General features: G+C 47.9%; 1 protein-coding gene across 1 annotated transcript in view; it reads left to right on the forward strand.

The window, feature by feature from the left end:
* Positions 1 to 19,787, forward strand: part of ABLIM2 (actin binding LIM protein family member 2) — a 62,205-nt gene that overhangs the window by 28,943 nt on the left and 13,475 nt on the right. The window contains exons 11-12 of the mRNA XM_060246163.1: positions 16,295 to 16,347; positions 18,283 to 18,421. Coding sequence (XP_060102146.1) covers positions 16,295 to 16,347; positions 18,283 to 18,421 — 192 coding nt within the window. The remainder of the gene's footprint in view (positions 1 to 16,294; positions 16,348 to 18,282; positions 18,422 to 19,787) is intronic.

Consider the following 19,787-nt stretch of genomic DNA (forward strand, 5'->3'; position numbering starts at 1 on the left):
CTCCCTGCAAAGTGCTGGGTTGGCGATGGGGGCGGAGGGAGCGATCTCGCCGCTTGTCTTCCACCGAAGATGGCCATTTGCGCACGTAGACGAAGGTATATTAGGATAGTTACCTGAGGATAGGCACGTACCCCTCCCTTCCCCTGGATCATAATCCAGTTCTTATAGTGACTCACTTGTCACGTATGGGTGGGATCCCTTGTAGTTTGTCCTGTCTTTCCACCTGTGCAATTGAATGCATCTGTAAAATGAGCAATATTGCATTGCCTCCCTTTGCATCTGCACAGCCAGCCGCATCTACTTGTGATCCCAAGAACTGTTTGCAGGGTTAGGTAGGTATAGGAGCAGTTATACACTGAAGGCACACAGAGATGTATAAGTGGCAAGTCTCAACCAAAGAATCTCACATGGATTTTTTCCTCTTTTAACTGTGACTTTTAACATTTGGGCATGATAGTAGATGTGAAAAGCTGATCTAATCATTCAGTAAATCAGTCCAGTCATACGAACAAATGGCACTGAATTTGGTTCTCTCATTGTGGCCAATGAGCATGAGCCAAACAAGCAGATGATTTACTGAGATAATTTTGCTGTTTACTGAGATGATTTTAAATATTTGGTCTATCCTGTAAAATGTTTATCATCCCTTTTGCTCTAATGCCACTTAAAGGTTTGACAAGTATTCTGCCTGCATACAGCAGCAGCAACCTTTATTGGCATAGCAGCATAAATGTGCACAATCAGCAAGGAGGGGGGAAAAGTTACTACTGCCTGCGTACATAAGAATAGCCAGGGCTTTTTTGTGAAAATGCCCAGCAGGAACTCATTTGCATGTTAGGCCACATTCCCTGATGACGCCATTGTTACACACTGGGCTTTTTGTGGGAAAAGCCTGGCAGGAACTCATTTGCAATTAGGCCACACCCCCTGACACCAAGCCAGCCGGGACTGCATTCCTGCTCCAAAAAAGCTCTGAGAATAGCTATCCTAGGTCAGACCAGGGATCCATCTAGTCCACCATTCTGTTTCCAACAGATGCCACAAGGAAACCAACGAGGACAACCAATGAGAACCAGTCTTGTATAGTAGTTAAGAACATGGACTCTAATCTGGGATAGCTGAGTTCAGTCCCCCACTCCTCCTCCACATGCAGCTGTTGGTGTGATCTTGGGACAGTCACAAGTTCTCTCAGAGCTGTTCTCTCAAGAGCAGTTCCCAAAAGAGCTCTCTCAGTCCCACCTGCCTCACAGAGTGTCTGTTGTGAGGAAGGGAAGGGAAAGGAGACTGGAAGCTGTTCTGAGACTCCAAGTGAAGAGCAGGGTTTGAATCCAATCTTCTCCTGCAACCCACCTTGCCTGGCAGTTTCTCTCCAATCTTTGGCAATCAGAAGTCGTCTGTCTCTGAACCCAGGGGCCCCATTCAGCTATCATGGCTAAGAGCCAACAGGAGACCTATCCCCTATAAAGCTGAGTATATTAGGATAGAAAAGGTGACCCAGTACTGTACATCGAAGGAAAGTAACCAAGATAAAGGTATGGCAATTCTTATAAATAATGTTGCTCCCCCCCACCCCGGGCATACCAGGTACATCACAGGGTACTTACAAGATAAATCACTGTACAGGAAGCTTGACAAAGACCTCAAGGATCCAAAGTTGGGTATTTGTGCTCTTTGTTGGCAAGCATGGCAGTTCCCACAAAATGTGCTTATGGGATTGTTTTATATGTGGCTTTCTTTAGAGCTTTAGCAGCCACAGTCTGGACTGGCTTCCAGCTTCCAGCCACGCCGACACTGCGAATGAGAGAGAGCAGCATTGGCTCTTTCCACATCAGGTCATCTGCTCTGGGCGTTCATGGTTGTTGGGGAGCAGGGTTGTTTCCTGCTTCACCGCAGCATTGTGGTACCTTGCCTGAGATTTCCCCAGTTACCTCCCAGTCTTTTTCAAACCTCCTTTGCTCCAAAGTTCTGGGAAAGTTCTTAGTACAGTCTGGCCAGCAGAATTGTCAGGGGAAAGCTGGATCTTCACAACTACAGGGGCCAGAGATTTTACTTCAAAAACAAATGAAAGCTGGGGATTCAGAAAACCTTATCCATGAATTATAGTGATAGAAATGTATTTAATTGCCAATTTTAAATTTTTTAAAAACTGATTTAACACCCCTCCCCCCGGAAAAGCCCTAGTAGCCTGGAGATGGCTGCCCCTGTGGGGCTGGGGTGGGGAAGCCCCGTGGTCCCTGGGTGCTGTGTTGGCAGCTGCAGCAGTGGGGGAACCACAGAAGCCTGTCTCCCCGCTCATGTGGAAACCCCCACTGAGAGCTTCTCCTTACGACTCAGGCCTTGAAGCCTTCCTGCTGTGTGGGATGAGCCTGTTCTGCTTCCAGTGTTCCCAAGATGCCTGGGCAGGGAGGGGTTTCAAGTGGCTGACAGTCACAGAACTGTGAGGAGAGGCAGCCAGTGTCTGTGAGCAGGCCGAGGCGCAGAGGAAAGTGGCAGAAGAGTTGCGCTCTGTGGGTGGGTCTCCCTCTTCTGGTGCCTCAGCAGCCCTGCTCAGGAACCTGAGCTCCAGTTGTTCTCTCAGGTCGGCCAGGCATGGCAGGCTCTCCCTGTGGTAAGGATCAGCATCCTGGCTGTGCTTCTTCCCACCCAGCCTCTGGGAGGCCCCGGGGTTCAGTTGGGCTTTAAAGTCATGGTGTCTGCACAGTCCAAGGCTCTGTCTACTCCCAGAGAGGCTGCCTTTGCTGCACTCCTCTCTCCCAGGAAGGCAGAGGGGAGCAAGAAGAAGAGACCCCTCCCTGAGCTCAAAGATGTGGAATGTGCTTGCAGGTCTTAGAAAGGAAACGACTTTCCTTTCTGTTTTGTGGGTCTTAGAAAGAAATGTTGTGTAGGTCTTAGAAAGGAAATGACTGCACTTTCTGTTGCCCCCTAGCTGGTACTCAGAGTCTTGGTACCAGTAGCTGCCTCTCCCTCCCCCAACCCACAAGCCGCACATCTGCATTCAGGCACCATTTCATCCCTTTCTTCAAAGGTAAGGCCAGGAATGCCGTTTGTGCTGTGGTGACTGTGAGCATTTCCACCTGTGCTTGGATGTCATGTTTGCGCATGTCCTTCTCAAAGAGAGAGTGTTGATACTTTTGTGATATAAATATGAAACTTTTTCTTCCAGTGCGTGTTGAACAATTCCTAAGGAGTTAAGAATTAGAGTCAATATTGTGCCATTTACGAACATTTTTATTACTGTATTTTGGTAACGGAAAGCCAGAAAGTTTGTGGAAATAACTCATCATGTTACAACCGGAATTGTCACGGGAGATGGGACTGTTGACCAGCCTCTCAAATGTTGAGGCACTGAACAGGATGATCTGTAGAGAGGGCAGATTTTTCCCCAGTGGTTCAGTTAAGGATTTTCAGACCTGTTCCAGTTGGTGTGTTTGATCTTCTCAACACTGCATTTTATTAGACTGAGGACTTCTGATATTGCAGAATATTTATGAGCTACATCTGGTTAGGGTGGGGCTGAACAGAATGTTTCAGACTCTTACATTAGAACTAGTAATAATGCCCGTTGTGGGGAGAAATATAATGGGCACTAGAAATTGGCTGAGGGTGAGTGTCATGGTCTGGGGGAGGGCTGGGAGAGAAGGAAGAAGAAGACGACGACGAAGAAGATATTGGATTTATATCCCGCCCTCCACTCCAAAGAGTCTCAGAGTGGCTCACAATCTCCTTTATCTCCCTCCCCCACAACAGACACCCTGTGAGGTGGGTGGGGCTGAGAGGACTCTCACAGCAGCTGCCCTTTCAAGGACAACCTCTGCCAGAGCTATGGCTGACCCAAGGCCATGCCAGCAGGTGCAAGTGGAGGAGTGGGGAATCAAACCTGGTTCTCCCGGATAAGAGTCCGCACACTTAACCACTGCATCAAACTGGTGATAGAGGGAGGCAAAGTATGTCGAGAAGGCAGCTGTAACCATCAACCTACCTTTATCTGCCCCTCTGACTTCAGCTTTTCATCTCCTCCCCTCTCCCTGTTATCTCCACCTATGAAAAAGACAGTCTTTCTCCACAGTGGGGGCCAAAGCAACTTACATCATTTTCCTTTCCTCCTTTTGATCTGCATAACAACCCTATGAGGTAGATTAGGCTGAAAGTACCCAGTTAGCTTCCACAGCAAGAACCTGGGTCTGGCAGAGCCTGTTCTGAAGTGCTGACTGCCACATCGCACTGGCTGTCATGGGAGGCTGCTGCTGAAAAGGAGCAAGCAGCCAGACTTAGTTAAATCTTGCCAGTTAGGTGGCATGAAGTCATCGAGAAGGTGCTGCCGTGCCTACGGTAGCCAACCTCCAAGTGGAGCCTGAAGATCTCCTGGGATCACAACTGAACTTCAGACAACAGATCTCTCTCCTCATCCTGGAAGAAATAACTGCTTGGAGGGTAGGGTCCCCAGGTTGGGCCTCTTCCCTCCCCAAAGTCTGGCTTCCTAGACACCAGCACAAAATCCCCAGGAATTTTCCAACCTGGAGCTGGCAACTATAGTCAAGAGTGGCCCAAAAGAGTTCTCCCTTAAAGGAGTTCTCCCTCAAAGGCCAAAATAGGCCTTGAAAGGGCCTCCTCTCCTCACTTTTAACTGACAGAACCAAGTTGGTTGGCTAGCAACAGGCATTGAGGGGAAAGTGAAGGTAGCTTCTCCAGTGGCTCAATCTTAAACACAGGACACCGTATTCTCTCTCTCTTTCCCTCTCTCCCTCTATATCTAGAATAAAGTGTTGTCATTCTGCTGAGAAGGGATGCCATTTTTTTGTCTATGTCTCTCTGGCTGTTTGGTTCCCCAGAGGAGGAGGGGAGGAGCCCTCAGCCAGTTGAGGGAATGCTTTCTGTGGTAGTTTCAGTGGGGTCCAGGGGATTCCCAGGTCTCACCTGGAGGCTGCTGGCATCCCTGCTTAGGATCTTAGGGGGTTTGCACATGTCCCCCAAACAGTGTAGTGTGCAAAGAAGGGTTTAGATTGGAGAAATACTGTATAGAGTCTTCTCTCCCAATGGGGTTGACAGGATTCTGTGACAGATGGCCAAAATGTCTGCTGATTTCCACCCCCCTGCAAAAAAAGAACAACAACAAACACTGGGAAATACAGTGTGCTGGGCCCATCTCCATGAAATGGAGCTTTTGTGCTTCGCTGCAAACTCAAAACAGGACAGTTCTCTTTTACAACTAAAATATCAGATGAAGAGGGGCTTGTGACTCAGTAGCAGAGCATTTGCTTGGCATGCAGAAGGTCCCAAGCTCAATCCCCAGCAGCAGCTCCAGTTAAAAGGACCAGGCAGGAGGTGTTGTGAAAGAATGTGGCCAGAGACCCTAGAGAGTCGGTGCCAACTTTGATATACCAGGGTATGATTCAGTATAAGGCAGCTTCATATGGCCATCCATAAAAATGTTTCCCGCCTCCTCCAGAAAAGCAATAACTCTTAATTGTTCACATTTTTTATAAACACATTCTTGATGGTATTCTTTTGGCACTGCACGATCCACAACTTGCGATCTGGACCTATGTCCCTCCTGGCTAATTAAGGCCTGCCAGGAGGAACTAAGGTGTCCTATACGGGACATCGTAAATCGATCCCTTTCAGAGGGTATCTTTCCAACACCCCTGAAAGAAGCAGTGGTCCGCCCTCTCTTGAAAAAAGTTACATCAGACCCGGCCGAATTGGCACATTACTGACCGGTCTCAAATTTGCCCTTTTTGGGCAAAATTATTGAGAGGGCTGTGGTGTTGCAGTTACAGGATTTTTTGGAGGACGCTTCCACCCTGGACCCATGCCAGTCCAGCTTTCACCCGGGCCATGGGACAGAAACAGTCTTGGTCGCCCTCATGGATGACCTCCGGCGGCAACTGGATCGAGGTGGCTCGGCGGTATTGCTGCTGCTAGACCTGTCGGCTGCGTTCGACATGGTCGATCATCGGCTGCTGACCCGCCGCCTTGCCGACGCAGGAATTCGGGGGCTAGCCTTACAGTGGCTCTCCTCCTTCCTTGAAGGTCAGGGACAAAGGGTGGCAATCGGGGGGGAGCTGTCTCAGAGACACCCACTTCACTGCGGGGTGCCTCAGGGGGCAGTTCTCTCCCCGATGTTGTTTAACATCTACATGCGCCCCCTTGCCCAGATTGCACGGAGGTACGGGCTTGGTTGTCATCAGTACGCTGATGATACCCAGCTCTATCTATTGATGGACGGCCGGACTGGCAATGTCCCTATAAATTTGGACCAGGCGTTACAAGCCGTGGCTGACTGGCTCAGGCTGAGTGGGCTGAAGTTGAATCCGGCGAAGACTGAGGTCCTTTGCGTAGGCCGGGGCGGACCAGGAGGGGAGATCACCCTACCGGCTTTTGACGGTGCGCCACTGATACCAGTGCGCAGGGTCAAGAGCCTGGGAGTGCTACTGGAATCCTCTTTATCAATGGAGGCCCAGATAGCTGCCACGGCCAGATCCACCTTCTTCCACCTCAAGAGGGCGAGGCAGTTGGCTCCCTTCTTGGAACGCAGCGACCTAGCAACTGTGATCCACGCAATGGTCACCTCGAGACTAGACTACTGCAATGCCCTCTACATGGGGCTGCCCTTATGCCGAACACGGAAACTTCAGGTAGTGCAGAACGCGGCGGCCAGGCTGCTGCTGGGACTACCTCGGTGGGAACACGTGCAGCCTGGGCTGCGGGATCTGCACTGGCTGCCGGTTGTGTACCGTGTTCGCTATAAGGTGCTGGTTATCACCTTTAAAGCCCTATATGGCCGAGGACCTGCCTACCTCAGGGACCGCCTCTCCCCATATGTTCCCCAGAGAGCACTGAGATCCAGCTCCCAAAACCTCTTAAAAATCCCTGGGCCAAGAGAGGCTAGACTGAAGACAACCAGGGAGCAAGCCTTTTCAGCAATGGCCCCTCGATGGTGGAATCAACTTCCAGAGATGGTGCGAGCCCTGCGGGACCTGAACCAGTTCCGCAGGGCTTGCAAAACCTCTCTGTTTCAGCTTGCCTTTGGGACAGAACCTGGTTAAACGGATCTGTAGCCATCCCGCCATCCTGTACATGATCGCGATCTATTGCACTTTATAGCACCGTTTTATCCATCTAATTAACTATGTGATTGAATTTGTAACTGAATTGTATTTTAAAATTGTTTGTTTTATATTGTATTTTATTTATATCATGGTGTTCCGTGTCTGTGAGCCGCCCTGAGCCCGCCATTGGCGGGGGAGGGCGGGATATAAAAATAAATTTATCTTATCTTATCTTATCATTTTCCTTTGAACTTTGTCCACACATTTTCATGTGATAAGATTAAAAAAGAGGTTAGGAAAATTGAACAAGAAATTAGAAAGTGGTGAGAGATTAAGGAAGTAATAAGATTTAAAAAGATATTAGGGTAAGTGAAATATGTATTAAAAAGTTATAATCTGAAGCTAAGAGGCATTCCAGAGAGCATAGAGAGTGCTGAGTGGCAGCAAAATGTGTGAGCAAATTTCACTATTGAATTTGAAGCTATTCGTAGGTTTAATGTTGAATATTACACAAGTCTAAATATATTAGTCTGCATTTTATTCACTGGAAGACTAAAGAAGTTATATCAGGTACCTATTACAATGGGGGAAAGCTAGTTTGGCTGGGACAATCTTTGCAGGCATTTTGAAGCAAACTGAAAACATTTCTATTATGGAGTGCCTTTGAGTTGAACTGACAGAAGGAGTGAAGTTCATTGTTTGTCTGGATTCCCAGATTGTTTTATGAATTTCTGGGGGCTTTGTCTGTTTTTATAGCGATAACTGTTTAATCTTGATTTTTATTTGGTTTGTCAAATGCCTTGTTCTGCGTTGCAACTGCCTTGGGGGCCTGCAGAGGCTGAGAACGGTCAACTGAGAAGGTTCTAGAATAAATAATCCCAGCAGGACCAGAAATATGGTGGCACCTCCAAAGTGAAAAGGCAGTTACTATGTTTGACTTCCTAGTTGAGGAACAGTAATATTAGCTATAGGGGCAGCATTTTATTTCCACTAGATTCTTTCAAAGATGACTTGATTATGGCGGGTGCTTTAAAGAGGCCAAATGATGGGGGCGGCAGGGGTGACCTTTGCCTCTTCTCTGCTTAAAAGTCTTAATTATTGTGGCAGAACTGAAATTTTTGGATTAATATAAAAAAAGATTAAACTCAGGTAATAAAGGAAATAAGTAAGGCAATCCTGTGGTCGAGCTTGAGAAAGTTGCTGCTCCCCTGGCAGACGTGCTGATGTAATTGGCTGATATTCTGCACCCTCGCGGCAGTAGTGCCCAAAGAGCACAGTGGCTGTGGTTTCAAAAGAGGGCTCTCGTGGCAATAATGGTGGTCACTCCTATGAAGTCACCACAGGCCAAACATAACTCTTCCTGAGGATGCTGTCACATTGCCCTTTCAGTGGCTGTGACGGAAAGTGATGTGCTGCTGTGGTCTCTCGGAAGGCCCTTGGGTTTCAGCCTTGGTGTTCCATATATGTAAACTGGGTAAAGGTTTTGTTAGAGTATCTACCAAATGTTTAATTCCTCATTAATACGCTGCATTTATGTATCTACGTATAACATGTGTGAGCAAAGAATGTTGTTTGCCCCTAGACATAAGAGCGTGAGTAGATTGTTGTGCATGGACTTTTGGAACTTTTGTGCTTGTGACACAGTTGTTGTATGGATTATGTTGCGTCAGCCTGTTTGAGTTTGATATCATGTGTCTTGCTTGTTTGCAGAGGACTTGTAAACACTTGCAATGCCTGTATGCCATAAATGAACAGTCTGGTTTCTAGGGCCTCTAAATGTGCAAGCAAGAGGTGGGAAAAGGAGGCCTGCTGACTCAAGCAGGGTTTTTCTTTTTTTGGGGGGGGGGTGTCTTGTGTAATGTACTGAATTTTCTTTTAAATATCAGGAAAACTGTAGGATCAAAAATACTTCTGTTTCTGAGAAAAGTGAGGGTGCTGGCAGATTCTCTCATGCAACATTGCCTATCCCTTGGGGCAAAAGATGCGTTTTCTTCTTTGCCATGGAAGGGTCTATGCAGTTTCCAGTACTGTGCAGTCTCCAGTTGCCGTGCTTTGTTGCTTCACGGAATGAGTGCATGCCTCCTCTTCTCATCAGCAGGAGTTTCTTTCTCCCCCCCTAGAAAAGGGGTGGTGGGGTGGTCATGGATGGCACCCTGCATGCTCTACCCCAGATCCATTTGTTGTGGGCAGCAGACAGGTTGGATCCCCAAGGCAATTGTGGTGTGATGCATTCGCATACTCCCAGTGGTGTCTTTTCAAGCCCTGCTGCAAAGTTACAGGCAAGAAACCTTTTCCCATTCCTAGATAAATGTTGCATTTGGGGCACGATGCAATCTTTCTGATGCTTATAGAGTCTGCTATGTGGTGTGGATCTTCAAAAGTGTTTCCAGAAATCTGTTTGATGAACAAGCTATAAGAAAAGCTTTTCACATTTTGAATTCTCTACTTTGCTTGCCATTTTTTTTGTTTTGTTTTATCTTCTCTCCCCCCACTTTTCCCCCTTGGAGGCAGTGAAAGTGGTCGGAGTACACCAAGCTTGTCCATGTACTCAGACAGCAAATCTTCGCCATCTCTCTATCCACAGGCTCCTAGGCATTTTCACGTTCCAGGTAGGCATTCATTGCTGTTGCTGTCATCTCTGTACTTTGGCTGCATGTTTCAGTTAAACTGGTACTGTTAATGGCATATTTATGTTCAATATACAGGGCTGAATTTCCATCTGCTAACAACTCATTTCTAAGGCATCAAATTGTCTCAGTAGGAACAAGTGAGATTTTTGGGAGCCCCCCCCCCACAATTTTTAAAAAATATTTCTTCTTATTGTAAAAGGAAACATCAGTTCATTGAGCAGCCTCTGTTTGCATTAGGATGGGTGGGTACTGAAAATAAAACAACATATTTCAGCTTCTTGCTTACTCTGTGGCTTTTTTTTTTTCTTTCCTTTTCTTCAGACACTGGAGTAAAAGATAACATCTATAGGAAGCCCCCTATCTACAAACAGCATGGTACAGTCTGCTCCCCCTTCCCCCCCACAGTGTGGTCTAGCCCCTCCATTGGCTTGCTTCCCTATGAATGTGTGGCAGCATTTTGTTCTCATTTAATTGTATCACAGTTCCCATTGAATAAGATGTGTTCCGAACAGAAAGGTTTTTTGTTTTTGTGCATGGTACTATTAATACTCCCAGCATCTGTCCTAGTATTGTTTGCTTTCTGGGTTCTTTTATGCAACATAATTTGCGCAGTATATTTGTGCTGCTAAGCCAGACAAAGGATGTGTGTTCTCCTCTGTTCTTCCCCATTCTGTTCTGTGGCAACATGAGGCCTTTGTGTTCACCTACCAGGAGGACTGCTATCACTTCCTTCCATTCACCTTCATCCCTGGATCCTCTCCCCCAGCACGGATGTGTATCCTCTGGTGATGCAGCAGGAGATCCACCGCGGGGGGGCAGGGGGAGGGAGATGAGTCAGCTCCCTTTCTGAAGAGATGCAAAGCTTTTAGATCAGCCTCCTTTGGCACCCTTCACGAACGACAACTGTCCTGGCAAACCTCAGTCAAATTTGCTAAGAGCCGGCTGAGCACTTGGGTTTAAAAAGAGCCTTCAGTTCTTGGAAGAGGGAACTGGACCCAGGGGGAGCACTCAGCAATGATTGCTTCCAGGACAGAAAGTGACCAAAGTTGGGGTGTGACCCCTCGCCAAAGATACCTTGATGGGTTGCTTGGGGGCTGGATTCACCTAATTGCCTCATTGCAGCAATTTAGTCCATTTGGTGTTTTTGGTTAGGTTTTTAAAAAAAAATAGTTTCCTGTTAGTTTCAAAGGGAAAACTTCCATTCATTGCAACGTTTATTTATTTGCAAGATCTTATGAAAGTGAAAGAGATGGAAGCCCTCCCTGGCGGAGCAATTCCTGCTGACTTCCCTCCCAATAGAGGCTGGGATTTGTATTCCAGGGTATCAGTTTAATCATTTAAAAACACTTCTGCTGGTCTTACCTGTTTATGTTTGTTTGCTTGTGGGCAGTTTGCATGGAACTCCCAGGAGATGCAGAAATGTTCCTTGGGAAGAGGCCTGAAGTGTTTCAGAAAGAGGCACCAGGTGTCAGGAGTTAGGTGTTTATTTCCTCCCTTTTAATCCCCCTCTTCCTGCTACCCTTCCTACAACAACTCTGAGAGGCAGGTGAGGCTGAGAGAGAGAGAGTGTGATTGATTGGCCCCCACAGTCATCCAACAAGCTTTATGGGGTGGTGATGTCTGACCTCGGGTTCCCGGACCCTAGTCCAGCCCTTTAAACGCTATACCAAGCTGGCCGTCATTGTGATCTTATTAGACATTGGAGTTTCTAATCGTTCTGTTCTGCAGAATCCCAGGAAATACATAGCAGCATATAAACGAAGTAGCATTTTTCGATTTGGTCTCCAGATGCAGCAGACAGGTTAACAGACTGAGAGGACTTGGTACCGTTCCAGAGAAAAGTATTCATTGGTTTGGTGGCAAATGTATTGTTTACAAGTGTCACTGAGTATCCATGCAGAGAACCCTGCCTGAATGTCTTCATGATAACGCAGCTGCAGACCCCTTGGGGCATGAGTCAGATATTCCCCCCTCCCCTTTTGGTTTGATGTGGTAGCCCAGCCCAGCCCAGCCCCATCAGGTCTCCACAGCTAAGCAGGGTCAGCGCAGGCCAGTACTTGGGTGAAAGCCACCAAGGAAATCCGGGGTCTCTCCCCAGAGGCAGGCAAGGGCAATAACCTCTGCATGTCCCTTGTCTTGAGAACCCTCTTGGGTCACCATAAGTCAGCTGAGAGTTGACATTTAAAAAATGATGAATGATGTTAAATTGTAAGTAGGCTTACGTCTTCTGTGCCAAGAATGTGATCAGCCCTGGAGAAGACCAGTGGAGCTCCACCTCATCCAGCATCCTGTTAACACAGCACATGACAGGATGCCCCTGGATGGCCAAGAGGCCAGAGACAGGGAACAAAGACTCCTCTTCCTCCTGGGGTTGTCACCCAACACTGATATCAAGAGGTGCTTCCAAATAGCCGTCAGTTCTAATAACCATTGAAGGACAGCTCTTACATGAGGGTGTCTAATGCCCTTTTAAAGCAGCGAAATTAGTCGCCCTCTCCACAACCTACAGCAGCAGATTCCACAGGCTGATCACCGTTGGAGTGACAAAGCGCTTCCTTTGGCTTGTCTGGACTCTTCTGCTCATGAACTAATCCCGACTATAAAATCTGCATTTTTAAATTGCTGACACACATTTTACCCAATCACAGCTCCGAGATCTTTTTCTGTCAGTCTCCACTAATTCAGACCTCGCTATTAAGAGTTTGGCATTTTTTGTTTGTTTGTGTTGGCCCAGAGTATCTCACATTACATTTCGTTTGCCTCATCACTTACCCAGTTTGGAGAAAACCTTTTGGAGTTCCTCACAGTCTGCCTTGGCTTGTAGCATCCTGAATAATTTGGTGTCAACTCTGAACTTGGCCATTTCTCTGCCTGTGCCCCCATCTTCCAGATCCCATACAAACCAGTGAAATCGCACCAGTCCCGATACTGAGTCTCTTATTCGCCTTTATTTCGAGAACCCTCCATTTCCTCCTGCTACTATTTATTCTTCAACTGGATCCAATTGATTCAAATCAATTTGAATTGGTTTAATGTGTTGCATTAAGTTTAGCTGTGGTGGGCATGCTGATGGCAGTTGATTTGATGGTTTGTAAGAAAACCCACGAAGGACGATTACAACAGCTTAGGTTTTTTGGTATGTTCCCTTGTTTTAGAATAAGGTGTGTCACTAAATGTTCACTTCTGGAGAGGGCTTTTAGAGATGATAATGTTGGTCGCCCTGAGCCCGTTCATGGAAAAGGGCAGAATACAAATTAACAGAAATAAAATAAATAATTTAATTTAATTTTTTCGTTTATACCCTGCCCTATCCCACAAGCGGGCTCAGAACGGCTTACAACATTAAAACAGCATTAAACAAACCACATCAAATTAAACAATGTAAGTACAAAATGTCACATAAAATCAAAAGACCACAATCCACACAATTGGCAGCAAACCAAACAGCAGCAGATAGGCTGGAAGCTTTCAGCAAAAGCTTGAGCACCTTGAGAGTAGGGTGCGGGGGTGGGGGGGAGCGATGAAAACAGCCCATCAGTTATTGCCGAACAAGGGAGATGCTGCCAGAAAAAAAACTGTGGCATCTGGACGGATCTGGCTGGGACAAGTGGGTGTGATCTGGATGTGGACTTCTGTGTCTTTAGACTTGGTGTTCTAGTTAAGGGATTCTGTTATGGAAGTTACCCGTGGTTTAGAGTAAGTCCTCATCTGGGTTCAAACCCTGGCTGCAATCCCAAGACTCTCTTTTGGCTTTCTTGTTAAATTGTTCGTGAACTTGCATGAAGAATGTGCCTTTTTAAGAAACATGGAAATTCTGCCTCTGTTGTGCTGTCCATGCTAGCAGGAGTAACCACAGAGCGGCTCTTCTAGTTGCATGAAGTGGCTGGATTTTTGAGTCCTGGGGCGGAGTCAGGGCCGGCTCTGCTATTAGGCAAACTAGGCTATTGCCTAGGGCGCCAGCCTTCTGCGGGTACCAAATTGGGGGTGGGGCCCCCCATGTGACTCAGTTTCGTTAACTGAACTGCTGGATGCCCAGAGGCCAGCCCAGAAAATTTGCGAGAGGAGATTTCTTCTTCCAGGGCCTGGGGCTGGAGAGAAGCCCCTTGGCGTGCTCGTTTTGTGCTTGGGATACAGGACCGTTTGACTCGTTGATGCTTCTCTTGCTCTGATTGTAGAACTGATCCACTGAGGCCTGCTCCTCTCCCGCTGCTTATTGGATGTCCCGTCCTGCTAATTGCAGTGACTTCCACTCTGATCTGCCTTGAGTCTTGGTGAGAAAGGTGGACTGTAGAGAATGTAAATAAATGCATTTCAGCCATAACTGATAATTTTGAAACCCATGAGATAGCTTTTCAGCTGCTCAAAATCAGTGGCCTCCTGTTATAATGGAGTGAACCAACTGAGTGCTGCAGGGAGGAGGGGGGCAAGCCAGGTGGTCTGGGCTGGCTGGCTGGCTGGCTGGCGGGCAGGATTTTGCCATTGACACCTCCCGAACTAGATATTCCTTCTATCTTTAAACGCTGTCCAAACTAATGTGAAGGGCAGGGATATGGGCCATCCACAGGCAGTTTCAGGCCCGGAAGTGCCCTCTTCCGAAACTTAAAGAGACGTTGCAGCTGTTGCAAATTCTGCTTCCAGGTAGGGCTGCCAGCTGCCTGAAGAAAAAACTGTCCCAGCCCTTTCCTGCAGGCTTAATGGGATGTCTTCTACTAGGTGATGGCGTTTCCACCTAGTTTAGGTAAAGCTTGAGCTGCCCCTTGCCCCATGTTAAAGGTTCGGGACCCTTCCCTCTGGGCTGGTTGGCCGCCCTTCCCTGGCACCAGTGAGTCCCTGTTCCAAGTCCAAGGGCCACTCCACACAGTCTTGCTGGTCCCTGCGATACTGAGGCCGCTTGGTGGCCTTTTAATTCTTCCCCAGCCTTAATGTAATGAACCCCTGCAAGCCCACAACTTTGCTTAAGGTTATAGTGGAGAGAGACAATTATTGAGAGATGGATTTATTAGACATTTTTATTCCCAGGAAAAACCCCAGGTTGCTCTATGCACAGAACACCTGCAGAGCAGGGGGATGCTTCTTTTTGTATTTAAGAGTTTGTTTTCCACCTGCAAAACGGGAGTTCAAGGAGTTGTTTCCCTGCCTGGCCTTGGTCCTCCATGTTCCCCTTCTGCAAAATGGAATACATAAAAGTGCAGGCACATGTGTTACACTTCTGCTGTGTGTGTCTCATGTTGATGGCATGCATGCAGAGCCGCGTGAAAGCCTGGCTGCCCTTCAGAATTCTGGATGCACCGAATGTTCAGTGTATCTGACGAGTGTTTTTGTGAGGTGTGTGTGTAGCGCAAGCCCTTGGGAATAATGCTGCAGTGCTTCTGTTTCTCCTGGAGCCCCTTGTGGCACTGGCTGCCCAGGGGAAGGTCTTCACATGAAGACAGTGTGGTGTCGTGGTTAGAGTGTCGGGCTAGGATCTGGAAGGCCCAGGTTCCCCCCCTGCCACAGAAGCCGTGGGCCACTCGCTGACTCTCAGCCTAGCCTACATCACAGGGTGGTTGTGAGGATAAACTGGGAGAGAGGACAATGATGTAAGTGACATTGGGCGTTTTCGCACTGACCTTAATCGGCAGCGACGTCCCTCTTCACCGCGCAGGATCTGCACGGATTTCACACCAATTGCCGCGGAGCACCCGGAAGAGCCGCAAAGTCCTGCGGCTTTTGCGGCGCAAATGGAAACCGCCAAAAACCAGTTTCCATTTGCGCCGCAAAAGCCGCGGGACTTTGCGGCTCTTCCGGGTGCTCCGCGGCAATTGGTGTGAAATCCGCGCAGATCCTGCGCGGTGAAGAGGGGCGTCGCTGCTGATTAAGGTCAGTGCGAAAACGCCCATTGTGTCCCCCTGGGATAAAAATGGTTTATGAATGAAATACCAGCAATTCATCAGGCTATGAGGTGAGGCTGCCCAATATGTGTACAGCTGACATGGGATTAGGATTGAAGCCATGGCTTGAATGTATGACCTTGATGCTTGTGGAGTGTTGGGCGAGTTTGCATGAGCTCTGTTTTTTGGTCCTTGGGTGGGTGCCTTGGCCAGGGGGACAGAAGTGCACCTGAGACCCTCTTGGAGTCTTGGGGACACCTGCGGCCACATCTGGCTACAACAGCTGCACCTACAGGGGGAAGGAGGAAACAGGACACAAGCATTTGTCCATTCACATTAGCAATCAGCTCTAAAATGTCACCCATCTCCAGCTAACTGGCTCCTGTGAGCAGCAAGCAGGAATAATTGACCTGAGGAAGGAGCAGCAACGTGGAACTGCCTGCCACAAGCAGGGTCAAGGGCCAGGCTCATTTCTGCTGCAAAATGGCAAATGTCCTTCTGACTATAGTTTATTAGCAGCAAACATCTCCTTGTTAGGCCTGAGCAGATCAAACGAGCTTCCTGCTGCTGTTTGAAAGAGGGGGTCTGCTGTGGTGTACCTGCCTGGCGTGTTCATGCCATCACTTGCTGCCAGAGGTGGCATTCGATAATCCTGGGGGCGGGGGGAGTGTCTGTGTGCATGCGTGTGTGTGTAGCCTCATGGGTCTATTACACTGGGTTTTTAGACCTTCTTTTTCTCTTGCAGCCTTGAGAAAAGCAGATGGCAGCAGTGGGAACTCTGATCCAGACAGCAGCAAGGTAACCTTTGAAGGCTTTCTGTAACCCCTCAGATTATTCTCTGTTAGAGAACCATGTCGTTGGGCATATGAGCCACACAATATGTGTGAAAGAGCCACATGTGGCTCCTGAGCCACAGTTTGGCCACCCCTGTTCTAAGTAATGGGTCTCTTAGAAAGAGCAACAACTGAAAAAGCAGCTCAAGTTGGAAGAAGGCGTCCCTGTCTGCTTCTTCCACCTCCTGTCTCTCTGGGCAGCCAGGTGTACCCCAGACTGTGTACCTGCTTCAGTTCATGCCCTGCTCTGCACAGGCATCACACCTGCTTCTGCATCAGCTCCATTTCCAACCCTCAGATGATGACATGTCAGTTTATTCACCCCCATCCAGCCCCGAACTGCCCCCAGACTTCAGTACTTCTGCTCCCTAGATTTGGTCTGTCCTCTGTGTATTGGCAGCACTGTGCTCCCAAACTCTGGATGGGCTCTCCCAGAGGCTTTATTTAGCCATGGAGGCCATGACAGTCCCTTGTGGAACTCTACTCCCAATTGTCAAAGAGCCAAGCTAACATTGTCCATCAATACATTCGGAGTCTTGACCTAACCTGGATAGGCCAGGCGAGCACCATCTCCTCAGAGCTCAGGAGCTCATCAGGACCGAGCCTGGCAAGCAAAGCCCCCTCTCTAAACACCCAAGCCCCCAGTAGGGGTTGCCAGAAGTCAAACATGACTTCTGGGCAAGCACACACACACACACTCTGAGTCTTGCCCTCTAAGAAAGATTAAAATCAACCTAAGCCCATACCTACAGGCTGACAAACAATTCCCACGACAGTATACCATGTTTCATTCTGCTACATTCTTGGCTAAGTCTTCCCAGAAGGAGATTGGGAAGATGGTCATGGAGGTGTTTACAGGCATTATCTGACAGCAGTCCTCTCAATCAGCCTCTTCAGGGAATGGTATGGAAAAAAGAAGCAGCAGCCAGCAAATTTTAGCAAGCCTCTCATTCCAAAAAGAAGGGCTGCAGTCAAATAATGCTTATAAACATCTCCATGACCATCTTACAGATCTCCTTCAGGGGAGCCTTAGGGCGTTTTTGCACAGGGCTTACCCCGGAGCGACGTCCCTCTTCACCGTGCAGCGTCTGCGCGGATTTCGCACCAGCTGCTCCGCGGAACCAGGAAGAGCTGTGAAGTGCCGCGGCTTTTGCGTCGCAAATGTAAACCGCCAAAAAACAGTTTACATTTGTGACGCAAAAGCCACGGCTCTTCGCGGCTCTGCGGAGCAGTTGGTGCGAAATCCACGCAGACGCTGCGCGGTGAAGAGGGACGTCGCTCTGGGGTAAGCCCTGTGCGAAAACGCCCATAGCCAAGAATGTAGCAGACTGAGAAAGCATTCGAAGACCTTCCCAACCACTGGCCTTCTGAGGAGGAACTCAACTAAAGTCTCAGAGATCCTACAGCCTGCTTGTTGGACAAATGAGGAATTCATAGTAAGGAAGCGCCACTCTGGATATAGACTCCTCCTAATGAGCCTGGCAAAGAAGGGAGATTTTTATCCTAATCATTAGGAGGATTTGCGTAATGACTTGTTTGAGGCTTTGAGGAAGCCTTTTCAGGCCCTTCCAACCCTTGCCTTCATGCTTTTACCCTCCTTGTCAACCTTGAGCACTTAGCAGGCCCTGTCTTGCTACTCCCACATCACAAGTCTCCAGGCAGGATGTGTCACTTCTTTTTGCTTCCCCCTGGCTGGCCCACAGCTGCCCTTCAGCCAGGTGTTATGAACATTATTTCTGTCCCTGTGCTGACTATCGTCCCCAGCATTCCAGTCAAACAAGCTTCAAACAAATCAGTGCTAAAATTCTCTTTTTTTATGATGAGTCACATGCAGAATTCCTACCTGTATGAATTTGTAGGAAAACAGCCAGTGTTTAATGCTTATATTTCTTCTTCTTAGATAAAGTCCAGTTGGCTGAAAGGAGACATCAGTGCCAGAACCAACTCACCTGGCCTGGATACTCAGTCACTCCCACAAAGCCCAGGAACTGACCGAGAGCTTCAACAGTTGCCCCAGAATGGCAACAGCAGCTACCCACGTAAGCCCTAGTTCCCTCGTCCCAGCAGAACAGGATGGAACTCTGCTGCCAAATCACATCCCTGTCTCTGACTGGAACATATGAACATATGAAGTTGCCTTATACTGAATCAGACCCTTGGTCCGTCAGTCAGTATTGTCTTCTCAGACTGGCAGAGGCTCTCCAGGGTCTCAAGCTGATGATTTTCACACCTACTTGCCTGGACCCTTTTTGGAGATGCCAGAGATTGAGCCTGGGACCTCCTGCTTACCAAGCAGATGCTCTACCACTGAGCCACCGACCCTCCCCAAGGTTCTTTAGGCTGTGAATATCCTTGCCCCAATTAAAAACAAAATTGCTGGAGGTAAAATTAATGCGTAGTGAGAAAACGTTCCCATTTTGTTTTTTCCCAAGCTGATACACATATATTGACATCGGAATAGCCGCTGGATCTGGAATTTCTTTTTTGAATGTTATTTTATTAAAAGTATCCTCAACCACAAAGCACAGCTGCAGGATACATTTTCCTGTTATTAAGGATTGCAAAGAATAATTCCATTAAGACAATAGACCTTCGGCGCATTCTGACCAAATCTTCTGGTCCAGAAATTCAAAACCAAATTCCACATGTATATAGAAATACTGCTAGTTACTCTCCTCACATTAAAAATTAGGATAAAACCAGGCAAAATTGAGAATTTGAATCTCCCAACATATTTTAGAAGTAGATTTCAGGTGTATGTTGAAAACCTCTGAGACTTAAAGTGCCACCTTGATGTCCAGAGAGTTCCAATCTCTGCAGTGCAAAAAGGATTGAATGCAGACTGGGGCGGGGGGGGGGGTGCAACTACTGTTCCATCCGGGATTGTGCTTCTCGCAAGAGAAAGGACATTGTCCTGGGCACTTTCTCTCTTGGTAGATAGAACCAGTAATGATATGGGATGGGCATGGCCCGAACCACGAAACAGAATTAATTATGAATTCTGCCGTTTGTGATTCGTGAACTGAAGTTGATGATCGATTTGCTGTCACAAACTTCCATGAACTTTTAAAGCAGTTTGTGGATAGAGCAGAATGCAAGGGTTTAACCCTGTCTTCTGTCCCCTATGAAAGCCGCAAAACAGTGGAGTGTCAGGGAGCAGGAGGCTGTCTGCAAGCCCCATGGAAAGGGACCGCAGGGCCACACACCAGTTCAAGAATGACGCCCCCCCCCCCGTTGGGTTCATGGTGAGGTTCGTGGTTTGGCCTCAGACACATCTTTCCAGTTTGTGCCCAGTTTGTTGATGAGATTGTGAAACATTTCATAGCCAGACTTTTGGTTGATATGAAATTTGTGGCTAGGAAGGCGTGGAAGTCCCGCCAGTGTGCCAGACAGGATTCCTTTTTG

This window comes from Heteronotia binoei, chromosome 9, assembly GCF_032191835.1.
Source record: "Heteronotia binoei isolate CCM8104 ecotype False Entrance Well chromosome 9, APGP_CSIRO_Hbin_v1, whole genome shotgun sequence".
Lineage (NCBI taxonomy): Eukaryota > Metazoa > Chordata > Lepidosauria > Squamata > Gekkonidae > Heteronotia > Heteronotia binoei.